We start from the raw sequence: 13924 nt of genomic DNA, 5'->3' as shown, positions 1-13924 counted from the left end.
ACTGTTGTGTCTAAAATGATAAAAATAAAATGTTGTTCACATCACTCTTTACCTTGGTATTAGAGAAAGCATATTATAATGGAGCATAATAATATTCCTGCTAATAATGCAAACCATGTAGATGGCTCTGCACAGCACACTATTCATGTATTATTGCACTTGTCTATATGCATTATATTTTTTGCACTATATTATGGTAAAAAATAATAACATGTTTGATGACAAATACAGACAGCAGAGCATACAATACTGGTATAAATCTATAAATTATAAATATTGGGACTCTTACGTGTATTCAATCAGAAACTAAACTAAAATGCATTATCATTTCAGTATATATTGGAATAGTACCAATTCAGTACATACTTGAGTAGTATCTCTCTTCAGAAAATACTTGCTATGTAAGTATTAGCATGGTTGTGTTAGTATTTTTGCTGAAATTATAGATACGACACACTGGTTATTATACTGACAGAACTGCTTCCATTTTGAAAGTAAGTATGACGTGGCTTAGAGGTAATATCATCACAAATGCTAACATCATAGGACCATCATATAGAATGGTATAGCAAAAGGATTACTTCTACTATCAGAGATGGCACAGAACCTGAGAGATTCCTGTGTGTCTGGCCATTTGCATGTAAAAATGGAGAAGTCTCAGTCCAAAGTCCTACTTTTGAAGAGTAATGATGCTTCTTTATTTCCCTGTAAAACTGCAGTCACAAAGGTGGTTTCTCAGATCCAATATACACTGAGTATAGACCAGTGGGCTCCATAATTGCACTTTTGTTGTTGCTACTAAAACTACAGGTGGCATTAGCATAGCAGCTGTATTGTTCTCATAACTAGAAGTAAGGTAGGATTATGTACAAGGGAGGGTAGTGTTATTGTTTAAAAATGTATATGGAATATAATAATGCTATTGCTGCAGAAATAGACGATAGAGTGGCATTGGGGCACTATGTTGTGGATTGGCAATATTGCTGATCTATCTGTTAAAACAGTATATGGAATAATACACTAGTAATGATGGTACAGGTTGAGTATTCCCTGTCAGAAATGCTTAGGACCAGAAGTGCTTCAGATTTCACATTTAAAAAAAAAAAAATTTGGAATATTTACATTATACTTACCAGTTCAGCATCCCTATTCCAAAAATCTGAAACCCGAAATGCTCCAATGAGGATTTCCTTTGAGCATCATGACACCACTCAAAAATTTTCAGATTTTGGAGTTTGGATTTTTGGATTTGGAATTCTTAATCTGGACCAGTATTATAGACAGTACACTTGAATATGACTGAATGGAATTGCTGTTTCCTGAGTCTTGATGATAGCACATGGCATGAAAAGAAAGTGATGTGGAGAAAGTTGACAGGTGGCTAACTGAATAGAACACATGCTCTGGGACCAGTAGGCTGGCTTCAAATTCTGGCTTTGTCCATCACCGCCTCTGTGACTTGGCCAAGTTGTGTAACCTCTCTGAACCTTAGACCTATCATCTGCAACGCATGCCTTCTCATGGCTTGAGCCAGCTTTGACTGTGACGAATTATGTCACATAATGATTGTGAAGTGCTTTCCACAGTCAGCACTCAACAAATGCCCCCATCTCTGCCCTGCAATGATTGCTAGAGCTTGAAGATTGTGTGGCGGCATAACTAAATAGCATGCTCAAGGACAATAGCGAATCGTTTCTCAATATAAGGACAATATGACTATAATTTAGGACTCTTCTTGATGCTCTGGCTAGTAGGGGCATATTACACCATGGGTGATAGTATTTTATTTATTTATTTATTTATTTATTTTGAGATGGAGTCTCGCTCTGTCGCCCAGGCTGGAGTGCAGTGGCCGGATCTCAGCTCACTGCAAGCTCCGCCTCCTGGGTGCACGCCATTCTCCTGCCTCAGCCTCCCGAGTAGCTGGGACTACAGGCGCCCGCCACCTCGCCTGGCTAGTTTTTTTTTGTATTTTTTTAGTAGAGACGGGGTGTCACCGTGTTAGCCAGGATGGCCTCGATCTCCTGACCTCGTGATCTGCCCGTCTCAGCCTCCTAAAGTGCTGGGATTACAGGCTTGAGCCACCGCGCCTGGCCAACAGTATCTTATTTAAAAGATGCCACTCAAATATTTCTCTCTCTTTACTAGTTTATTGCTGACCATTTGGAGCTAGGATAATTAAAACATGGGTTGTTTAGTATAGGATCTTGTGGTAGAATTTTTATAACAAGATTTTGACAACCTACCATAGTAGGATATAGCAGTAATATTACACACAATACTATGGTTTAGGACCACACGTTACAGCATAGTCTAAAGAAAGTAAGTGCTTTGAGGTGGCCAATGCTGGCAGAAGCACTGTGATTTTATGCTTCACTTTATTATATATAATTGTGGGAACAGAAATAAGATATTGTACTGAACTGCATTATGTCAACCTATACCTTTTGCCCTACAATTCAAGTAGCAGAAACACTAGCACACTATAGTGAATTATGTTGTTTATATCAAAAATTATATGAATATGTCATTAGATTATACTAGGGTACTTTCAGCGTTTGAAATAATGCTACTTTTTGTGATGTTAAAGTACTACATTTGTAGTACAGTACTTCCAATATCCATAGTACTGACACTATTCTAGTGTACACATCTGTAATGTTGCAAGGATGTTCCTAACTCATCACATTATGAGAGCTTCAAAAATTGGCAGCAGCGATATTCTAAATCAGGAGATTGACAGATTAGGCCTCACATATCAGATCTGTCCTGCTGCCTCTTTTCTATAGCTCACAGAATAACAGTGGTGTTTACATTTTTGAATACTTGCAAAAGAAAAAAAAAACCTCAAAGGAATAATAGTTTTGGCACAAAAAATATATGAAATTTGAATTTCAGTGTCCTTAAGTATAGTTTTATTAGAACATAGCTGCTTTGGAGCTGTAATGGCAGAGTTAAATAGTTGCATCAGAGACAATAAGGCCCACCAAGTCGAAACCAGTTACTCTGGTTTTTTAAGAAAAATATTTGCTGATCCCTGGTTTAAACAACCCTACATTGCCTGTAATGTGCATATGAGTGGAAAGTATTGTATTTTGAATGTAGTAAAAATGAAGCCATCGTGTCATATTACAATATGCTGTTTCTAATAATAGGCAACACAAGTATTGATATAATCTACTATTTTATATGCCTTTACAATGTCCAAATGCTGCTGAATTATTCCTGAGTCTTGATGATAGCACGTCACATGAAAAGAAAGTGATGTGGGGAAAGCTGACAGGTGGCTAAGTGAATAGAACACATGCTCTGGGGCCATTAGCAGTATATTAGCATTAGTGCATAGTATAACATCCTAAACTAGAAAGTATTGGTATCTTGACTTACTACCTAGAAGAGGGAACTGGTGTCTGATAGAAGATGGGACTATGGTACCCAGCTGCATATTGTTATGGTTAAGGGTAAAAGTGTGGAGTAAGGCCCTGTTTCTCATCGGCCCTAGTATCTTTGGGTAACTTGCTTGTTGAGACTGAGTGCATCCAAGATTGAGTGGTCCCAAGATTTACATGAAATGTTGTAAAGGGCTCTGCATAGTACCTTGTAAACAGAAGGTTTTGATAAATAATATCGTGTGGATGGTTTATTCATTCACTCAGCTAATGCTTTCTGGGTGTCACTGAAGTTGGGAAGTTACTCCAAGCATTGAGGATACAACAGTCAACACAGATGAGTCCCTGCCACATAGGGTATGAGGAGGGGACTCTGGCAGTAAATGAGAAAATGACAGATCCAAGTGAGTACTGTGGTGTGAATGAAACAGCAGGCAGTGAGAGAGCATTCCTGGGTGTTCGGTGGAAAACTGCTGAGGCCTGGATAACAAGAAGGAGGCTGCCACCTGAATAGTTTAAGATATAATGTAGCTAGATTGCTATTTTATTGAATCTGTAGTTTACTCTCTTACACTATGGAAGAGATTCCCAACATTGATACAGTCAACCTCCACAATTTAGATGTCAATGGGGATCCTGAAGGTTAATGGCCTCTATTAATTTGTAAAGACAAAATCCCTAATAATCCTTAAGGATTAGAGTAGGGTTCCTCAACACTGGCACTGTTGAAATATTTGGCCGAACAATTCTTTGTTGTCGGGGGCTGTCCTGGGCTTTGTAGGATGTTAGCAGCATCCCTGGCCTCTGTCCACTAGATGCCAGTAGCACTGCCCCTTCCCCTACAATGTGTCTTCTGCCATTGCCAAATGACCCCCGCGGGGCAATGTTGTCTAGGTCTGTAACCACTGGATTAAGGGAAACGATGCCTGCAAAGTCCCCAGCAGGAATTTTGGTCACTGGAAGCTGCATGTGTGTGATGAAGTCATATTAGTAGAAATGCCTCCAGCTGACTCTCCAGCAAATATGTGCCAATTAGAGACATCTTTGCAAAACTTCCAAATTGCAGACACTGCAAATGGCCCTCAGGGGCCTGTTAAATTATTATGACCTCCAATATTGATAGTAATAAAGCTGTGTTCTTTCTGCCTATAATTTTAATATTTTACTAAACTATACAGTCTCCTATAACAAGAGCTATATTATTATCCTCTACAGTGCTGCTGTACTGTTCATAATTTAAATAATAATGTACATTTCCTCATCCTAAACTACTTCACACATTAAATAGCAGTTTTTACCAACACCATTACAATCCTATTTTAGTGTGCTACGTTATTCTAATTCTGTGTTCCTTTCGATACTGCTCATAAAAGGACGGCACATGGAGCTGGCCAGTCTTTAATTTTAGGACACATGGAGGTATCATTGCATTGTCTTGTCTATGCTGCATTTTAGTATTCCACCCTCAATAAATATTGCAATTGTTCTACTATAATTTTATGAATTTTACCTAGTATATACATACAATGACTTTTATAATTATACATGTATATACATACATATATGAAATATTTCTATATTTTAGGAAGAATGTCACTACACTATGATTAGCTATAGATGCCTTCTGAATCTGTTACAAACTATATTGAATGTCACAGCCTATAACTTTAGTAACTGTGCTATATAATGCTCTATTACACTACATCGCATTAATTAGTGGTAAAATGTACATTTTAATAACAAGTTCTCTGATAAGTTACCTTTGGATATGTTTGGTATCAATCATATTAATATTGCATACAGAAATCTCCTACTGCAAATTTTAGCAAGACAACATACTCTAGAATAGCCTAAAGAGAGGGAAGAAACTATGAAATATTTGTTGGGGACAGTGGGATAGAAGTCGACTCAGGAAAGAATATGTCTCAGGGTGCTTACTGGTCTGCCCAGGTATGCTAGGCAGCCCACATGTGCCCAGGTAGCCATAAAAGTGCCATTGTGGCTTGTGTGTTCTAAGTGAGATTATGTGGAGAAATGAAGACAGGGGAGGGCTGCTGGGCAGCAGACAGTGGCCTGGAAGTGGGAGGACAGGAATAGCTGCCGCACTCAGGGAGGTGAGTTGGCAGGCTGGTATTAGAGAGCAGGGAGTTGAGGCCAAGCAGTTTGGAGAGACGGCAATAAGATCAGTGGGTAGGAGATGCAGATATGTCATAGTACAAAGTTATTGGCAATTCATTCATCCATTCAAAGTGGTTGAGTGCCTTGACTTGGAAGCAAAATTGCCTGGTTTCTAATCCCAACTCTGCTCCTTTCCAACCATGTGACCTTTGGGAGCATTACTTTCCCCCTTGTGCCTCCATTTCTCCATCTGTATAATGAGGATCAGAATCACATCTACTTCCTAAGTGTGCTGTGAAAATCCCATGAGTTAAACAAGGAAGTCACTTCAAATGGCACCAGGCAGAGAGTCAGATCACAGTAAACAGTAAGTGCTAGCTTTGCCATTGTTATTGGTGGTTTTAGTTGTATTATAGGCCAGGCACTGTTCTGGGAGTTGGAGATGAAATCACAAACGACAGAGGAGTCCTTGACCTTACGGAGCTGGAATACAGTAGTTGAAACTGAAAATAAAATGATTCCAGATACTGATATAAAGGAAAAGTAAAACCAGAAGAGTGGGGCTAGGGGAGAAGAGCAGCTGTACCAGGGGTCTCTGAGGAAGGAATTTTTGAAGGGATCGTGGATGTTGGGAAGGAGCAGCTGCATGAAGACCAGGGTCTAGAGCCTTCCAGGCAGAGGGCACAGGAAGAACAAAAGCGCTGAGTGGGGACCATGCTGGCATTTTCAAAGGCTTGGAGGTAGAGCCGTGGAGCACAGCGGGTCTGGGGCAGAGTGGCACAGGATGGCATGGGAAAGGGAGGAAGAGTCCAGAGCCAAGGCCCTGTAGGCCCCATAGCTCAGTGGATGCAAACCTGGCTTCATATTAACATCACCTGGGGAGTTTTAACAAAAACTGAAATGCCTGGGTTCTGCCCCAGAGTTTTTGTTTGTTTGAGATGGAGTCTCGCTCTGCCACCCAGGCTGGAGTGCAGTGGCACGATCTCGGCTCACTGCTACCTCCTCCTCCCAGGTTCAAGCGATTCTCCCGCCTCAGCCTCTCAAGTAGCTGGGATTACAGGCACCCGCCACCATGCCCGGCTAATTTTTGTACTTTTAGTAGACACAGGGTTTCACCATATTGGCCAGGCTGGTCTCCAACTCCTGACCTCAGGTGATCTGCCCACCTCAGCTTCCCAAAGTGCTGGGATTACAGGCATGAGCCACCATGCCCAGCCTGCCCCAGAGATTTTTGAAAGGTCCCTGAGTCATTCAAACACACAGAAGACTTGGAGAACCCCTGCTGTGGACTACAGTAAGGGATGTGTATGTTTTTCTAATTGCACTGGGCAAGGCTAGGATCAGATATTTGTTTCTGAAAAACGACTCTGGTTGTTGTGTGGAGAACCAACAGTGGAGTGGGACTGGGTGGTCACTGACAGTGGAAGACAGGATACCAATGAGGACATAGGTCTTCAGAGACCCAGCACAGAGGGTAGTGACTGGGAAGAGGATGGCAGCAGTGAAGGGCTGGGAAAAGTGGTGGTCAGGTTTGGTGTTTGAAGGGCAGAGCTCATGAGACTTGATGCAAGGCGGGCTGTGGGGGAAAGCGCAAATAGGGTGGCCCCAAGGTTTGGGGCTGGAGTTGAGTCAGTGGGAAGAAAAAAGTTTAATGGAGGGGGATCATGAGTTGTGCTTAGGACACATTAAGTTGGAGAAAATTATTCAATTTCCAAGTAGATAAACAGAATGTCCAGTTGCTTGGAGCTCTTGTGAGAACAGCAAACAGAGGTGCCTGGTGGGTCAGTTACGCGAATGTAATCCCTGATAAGGGCATGAGGCACAGTGTGACTCAAGGATGCTATATTTATGCCATAAACAGTTTAACAAAAATGATGTTACTCCATCGTTTAAAATGAGACTGGGAGTGGAATTATACGCAATTATATTACACGTATTTTGCATCATTTGCACTAAATTATGAGCATTATATCACAATACACTTGACTTATTGTTGCCAGTTTTTAAGAACTGTAATGGAGAGTCATAGGTTATGTCATGTTATTTTTGTTAAAATTTAATTAGAATATGATTTCTCTCTCTTATAAATCCCCTAACTTGCTCTTTTTTAAAATCACCTAAATTTTTCTATAACTCACCTAGATCTGTGATAAATTCATCTTTCTTAGTATTAAGCGCAATTTTCCTCTGGCCATCACCTTAGGCATAAATAGAATGTCTTTATACTTGTGACTCTATAGGTTTAGAGTCTTATCATTCCAGTTTAATAAATTGTGGCTCCTTATCTGATATCAATATATCAGTGTAAATGTAATATATCTTTATATTTGTATGAGCAACAAATGAATAAATTTATTCATTTACCACATGCACTGAGTGAATAATATCAATTGTCACAATTCCATAGCCCCACGGCTGTTGAAAGTTTGGCAAGTTTGCCTGTTACAGTATTGTTATGTTGAGAACAAACAGCACTGGAGGCATAGTAATTTTAAAAGTTACAACAATGTTGTGGAATCCTTTTAGTATAAAGCAGTACAGTGACATCAGTTTTTCTAAACAACCATCAAGAGGATAATGTGCCCCTTTAAAAAAGAGTTTAAGTAGGATTCTCTGGATAACTTCTTTTAGATGTCTGTCCTATAAAGTAAGGCATTCTCTACTCTGCCTAGGCATGGAAATTATTCCATTTTATTTAGTAATCATGATCCAGTGAAATCTGTTTTCTTTGGGTCAAGAGCCAGTGTTTAGAAATGCTTACATGTCTGGGTAGTTTCATCTCTTATAATACTTGAGATCTAATTTCATATCTTGTTTATGGGGAAAGCCAGAAGCCAAATTTATAATCATTGTACTTTTCCTCCTTCAAGTCTCCTCAGACCAAATTCCTAGGATTTATGACTTCTTTATTTCTATTCCCAAATAATTCACCACTTGAATATGATGAAAGCTTGTGTTCGCATCCAAATTATGATTTTCACTGAAGTTTAGTTCAACAAAATTCAGGGTTCTCTGTAATAAACTCTTCCCATGTAGATGATATTTTGATTTACTTCTATAAATATTTTTATAACTGAGAGTGAAGCATCTAAACAATTGTTAAATATGTGCCTAGAATCTGCTTTAGAACAAAGGCTCTGCCAACAGCCATCATTTCCTGGTTTCTAGAATGGGGACCTTTTTCCCCATGCATTGTTTTCAGTTGGTATTCTTAGCAATAAAGTGATGATCAAATCCGAACATGGAGACTATGATTTTCATATACTTTATTTAAAAAGTACACAGTTTTAAATTGGTTTCAATAGGTTTCAAGCAGAAGGGACACTGCCTATCACTTGCGGTCCCATTTCTGATGAAGGGTGATTATCATGTGGCAAACTCACATTTGCATGACTGGCAAAGTAAAAAGATAACTTTTGTCAACATATCTTAAGAGTTTATATCACGCACAGTTTAAAATCATGATGAGATGCTGATGGTTGGACTATATTCATGTCTCGTATGTTGCACCATATTTTGGTTCACAGTTTATCCATGATTTAGCATGCCAAGAGAACATCTCAGTCAGTGTCACCTTGAGAAGAGCATCAAAAGCAGAGGGAGCAGAAGAAGGACTGTCTGGGCCCGGAGACTCGGCGCACCCCCACACTCCCTTGCATTCTCCTACAGGGAAAGGCAGGGGTTGGTTAGACGCAAATGGACTCCAGGACACCTTCAACTTTCCAACCATGTGGATTCCCCAGACCTCTCTCCCCTCTCTAATGTAAGAACAAAGTCTTCTGGGACCTAGATGATGTGCGGACTCAGTTTACTGAAAAGGATTATTTTCTCGTGAGTACACTTTTCAGCTGTAGTTCTTTGACCAGTGTGAGACTCTCATGGTGATTCTGATGGGAAAAGGAAACAGGAACAGTTCTCAGACTTACCTCAGGATGGAAGCCATGACAAGATTCTGGGCGCCTTCTGATCTTCTGGGCCTTTAGACGTTCACACTTAAGGGATTCATTATGTTGACTGTAGTCAAGGCATGTTTCCAAGGATTGCTTTTTTCTACTCTGCATTTCAGAGGTCAAAACTTGGTAATGACAACTCTCTTAACTACTCTCTCTCTCCAACAGTGGAAAGGATGTAATTTTCCTTCTCTAATATTTCTCCCCCAGGTTTCCTTACTATTGATCCCCCTTACTGGTTTCCGTGGTAGTGACTGGACCTGCACACAAAAGGATATACCTGATTTCAATGGGCGCCATGGTGATGGGGGCCACAGATTCACAGAGGCAGCTGCTGTCCACCACCACCATGAACAGGTTGCTGCTTGGGATTTGCTGGATGACAAAGGATCTGTTGGAACAAGAGGTAGTGAGACAGTCATTTACTATCCGTCAATTAAAGAGTCAAGAGGAAGACTTCTCTCCTGGGTGGTAGCAACTACCATATTTTGTAAAGCAAATTTTGGAGACTGTTTTACTACTAATGTTACCTTTCTCCATGAGGCTCTTCAGTTATAAATACCTAGCTTCACTAGGAAAACAATAGCTATAATGACATGCAGCTCATACAACTCACCTTGGAAAGATTGAAATGCTGTATGTACAAAACACAAGAGTCAGAGTTGGCTGAATCACCTGTTTCCAAAGTTTAAGAGGTGAGACTTTCAAAGACTAATTTCCTTCTCCCAGAGCCTAAACATTACCCCAAGTTACATTTGATGTTTCTCTAAGTGGCATTTTCTCTCCTCTTTCCCTCAAGGATAGAGTGAAACTATGTCATACCAATGGCAAAAGAGGTAGTGAACTTCTTAGAGCCTTCCTTATACTGCTTTGCACAATGTCTGCCCAGTATACAGGAACAGTGTTTTGAATGAGATTAATGCTGGTCATTTACGAGGTCCCACACTTCCCAGAGCACAAGTTCTGTAAGAACCAAGGCTGTATAGCTGCTCTGACCTTCTGATCCATCAGTATAGTTAGTCCAATTTAAGCAAGCTTGGCAGTGCCTCCTTCTCACACTGCCCCACGTGGTGAAGTGACAAAGACACTATAAAATAATCCTTTAACACAAAACACTACTGACTCTTTGGAGGAACAAATGAGGGATCAAAAGCTCATATTCTTCCAGAACCAACAGATTAGCTAAACAATTTTAACTCCAGGCTTAGAACCCCTATCACATAACTTTTCCTAATATTTCATTAAATTCAGTTGAATAGATTTTAACTTAAGAAATGGACATTAACAAAATTGTCAGTCTCTCCAAAGGTTTTATCTTCATTTGCCTTTCTCGCAATAAATTTGTTCCATTCTTTTGAGTATATCACCATGGTGAACTAAAATCATGCAATGAAGAAAAGTTCTCCTGCTTTATGGGACATTATAAAGAAGGGAAAGGAACTCCCCCTTTTTTAATCTGTTGTCACCTCCTATGTTGAATGATCCATGAATGCCTCTGAGACGGCAACACAATTGACTTCTTTTCTATAAATGCCCAATGCCCATCTAATATCCCACAGTTAGGTTCATTTTCTTCATCTGTAGTAGGGAACAGGGCTTGCCACAGTGCAAAGATGTCTCCTCAATGCCTTAACCACTATCTACACTGCGACACCTACTCTCTGCCCTTCCCACTCTTGTCTAGAACTATATCTGGCTTCAGAAAAATATTCAATCTTGATGACTGTTTTGCTAATTAATTCCATCTATATCTATATCTATCTATATCTATATCTGCTTTATCTTCCCTCTTTAACACTAGACTCTTGCCTATGCAAGAATGTTACTCCAGCAATTGGCCTCTTCTGAATGGATTTTACCCATCAACATAAATATATTCTACCTGAGATACCTCTCTTCAGAGAGCTCACAATTTCTACCCTGGAGGTGGCAGGTTAATAGAGTCTCAAAGAAAACCACAAAACCAAGATCACAAAACACTCAGAAGAACAAATGGCTGACTAGAAGATTAAGCCAAGTGTGTCTGCCAGATGAACAATAAGGGAGAAGAGATGAAAATATGATGTAAAAGATCCAAAGGGAGAAAATATTTTTTGCACTGAAAAAACAAATCCAATCCTTTTCAATGAATGGCCCCACTGAAACATGAGTAAAACACTTCCTATCCTCAAAGATACAGACCAATTCTAAAAGCTTCCCTAGAAACAAATTACTTAGGATGAGAATAAAACCAGTTTCTCAGTGGGAGTACTGAAGATGAAGAAACAGAGTAATATATTTAAAGTTTTGAGGAAAAAAGAGAGTCAAAGGTATGTCATGTCCAGAGAAAAATAGATTCTAAATTTCCGTAGACATTCATAGAAAATTATATTTTCAAATTAGGAATAATCATTGAAAAAATATTTAAAAGTATTTAAAACCTGATAAATCTGGATAGCACGAGAAATTAAACACCCCCCTACACACACATGACTGCCAGTATAAACCTAAAATTATTACCAATCACAATAACTGTGAGGTTGTTAGATTCACATATTAAAAGGCAAAGACTCTTAAATTGGGTTTACAAACATTATGCTGTTTGCCACAAACACTCCAAAAACAGAATGACATAGGAGGAGGGAAAAATATATCAAAAATATGCTAACAAAAAAGAAACAGGTTCAGGTTTAGTAGTAATATACAAATATTCAGAGTAAAAAATCATTAAAATGTAATAAATAAAACAGTTCATACCAAAAAGAATTATAATCCACTAGCAAGCTAAAACATGATTATTTATTCACATAATGATAATAGTATACAAACTGAAAGAAAAAACAAAAGGGCTTTCTGAAAGCATGATCTATTAAAAATATGGACCCAAAACTCTTCAGATATAAACAACACAGAATACAAATTATTTTCAAACACAGGGAATTGCAACACATTCCAAAGAACCTATCGTACTGATTACACCCTCTTCTTTTATGGTAGAGTACAATTAGAAATTAATACCAAAAAGATATAAACAGTGAAAATTAAAAGTTAAAAAATACCTTTCATCAATTCTTGAGATTTGATAATAGCCCAGATTCAAATTTGTGCAGTATAATCTTAGACATTTTCATCAGAAAAAATAAAGGTTGCAAAAATTGACTAAGTTTTCAAATCAAGAAGCTGGAAAAATAAGAAAATAAACCTGCACCTGTGCCCTACACATTGTCTTCCTTCTTGTCCACTGGATGGAGGATTAATGTCCCTCTGCAAAGCCTATCATCTCTCAGGCTTCTTCAAGGATGTGACTGGTGGAAAAGAAGAGACAAGTGACGGCTGCACAAATAGTTTCCCTCATCTACTAGCCCTTCCTGGAGGTTGGCAAACATGCTGTCACATCTCCCAGCTCAGGAAAAACAAAACTGTCTCTCAACCCTCCCTCCTGCGACCATCCCGTTTCTCTATCTTTCCTTATACCATAAGTCCTAAAAATAATTATCTATAATCCTTCTCTCTCTCCCCGCAACGCTCTCTCTTCCTACCTCTCTCTCCTTCACAAATTGTATTCCAACAAGGTTGTAGTCCTCACCGCTCCAACTGAATCAGTTCTTGCCAAGGACACCAATGACCTCAAAACTTTCCTTCTGTATCTTTCTCCTTTCTTGTTTACTGTCTGCCCCTCATAAAAGACTGTAGTTTCCAAAGTAACAAGGCTGCATCTAACTGCCTGAGGTTATTAGTTACCTCTAGCACCTAGAGTTGTGCCTGGGACACAGCAACTTCTCAGTAAATATTTGTTGAATCAATGACAGAACTTGAAATGATAAAGGCAGAAGAACAAAATAAAAATTAAACTGTGAAGATAACCAACAGAATCAAACTCTGGTTTAAAAGCTTACTGACATAAATCAACTTTGGCACTCCTGATCAAGAAATTAAGTCACAAAGTATCATTATAACCTGAAAGATACGCGAGCATTTTAAACATTTTTTGGTGACTATTCTGTATAGCATTGTAAACAATCTGAGAACTCAGAGGAAACACGCCTTTGGGGATAAAGCATAAATTATCTACATTTGGCCAAGCTATAAAAATCATGAGCAGACCAATTGCCATGAACCAAACTGAAATGCTCATTGAGAATCTACCCCCAGGTGAATTCGACCCAATCATCCAAAGAACAGATATTGCTGTGTTCGTAGAAAACCCACATGAACCCACTGACCAACTATTAGAACTAATAAAAGAACTCAGCAAGCTGGCTAGTTACATAATCAGCATATAAAACCACAGCCTGACACTGGCAATAACCAATGAAAAATATTTGTGAAATAAAGAACCATTGATAGTATCAATAATCACTATAAAATGCCCAAGAATAAATCGAGTAAAACATACGCCTTTATGAAGAAAATGATGCAAATTTACTGAGGAACATAAAAACACAAGCTAAAAATTGGAGGGAAGTACAATGGTGGTGGAAAGGAACA

General features: G+C 39.0%; 1 protein-coding gene and 1 long non-coding RNA gene across 3 annotated transcripts in view; one reads left to right on the top strand and one right to left on the bottom strand.

Annotated features, from left to right (window-relative positions):
* Window positions 1-9795, top strand: part of LOC117083016 — a 100877-nt gene extending 91082 nt beyond the window's left edge. The window contains exon 3 of the long non-coding RNA XR_004436900.1: window positions 9668-9795. This is a non-coding gene — a long non-coding RNA (uncharacterized LOC117083016). The remainder of the gene's footprint in view (window positions 1-9667) is intronic.
* The window catches only part of CACNA2D3 (calcium voltage-gated channel auxiliary subunit alpha2delta 3), a 967057-nt gene continuing 961884 nt past the window's right edge, over window positions 8752-13924 (bottom strand). Inside the window, exons 36-38 of one of the 2 annotated variants that reach the window (XM_033210151.1) lie at window positions 9736-9848; window positions 9434-9516; window positions 8752-9170 (exon numbers count right to left, since the gene is read on the bottom strand). In XM_033210151.1, coding sequence (XP_033066042.1) covers window positions 9078-9170; window positions 9434-9516; window positions 9736-9848 — 289 coding nt within the window. In that variant the 3' untranslated portion in view covers window positions 8752-9077. The remainder of the gene's footprint in view (window positions 9171-9433; window positions 9517-9735; window positions 9849-13924) is intronic. The other variant, XM_033210152.1, reaches the window with a different exon arrangement.

Source organism: Trachypithecus francoisi, unplaced genomic scaffold (assembly GCF_009764315.1).
Source record: "Trachypithecus francoisi isolate TF-2019V2 unplaced genomic scaffold, Tfra_2.0 Lachesis_group0, whole genome shotgun sequence".
NCBI classification, from domain to species: domain Eukaryota; kingdom Metazoa; phylum Chordata; class Mammalia; order Primates; family Cercopithecidae; genus Trachypithecus; species Trachypithecus francoisi.
This window is presented reverse-complemented; position numbering and strand designations above follow the sequence as displayed.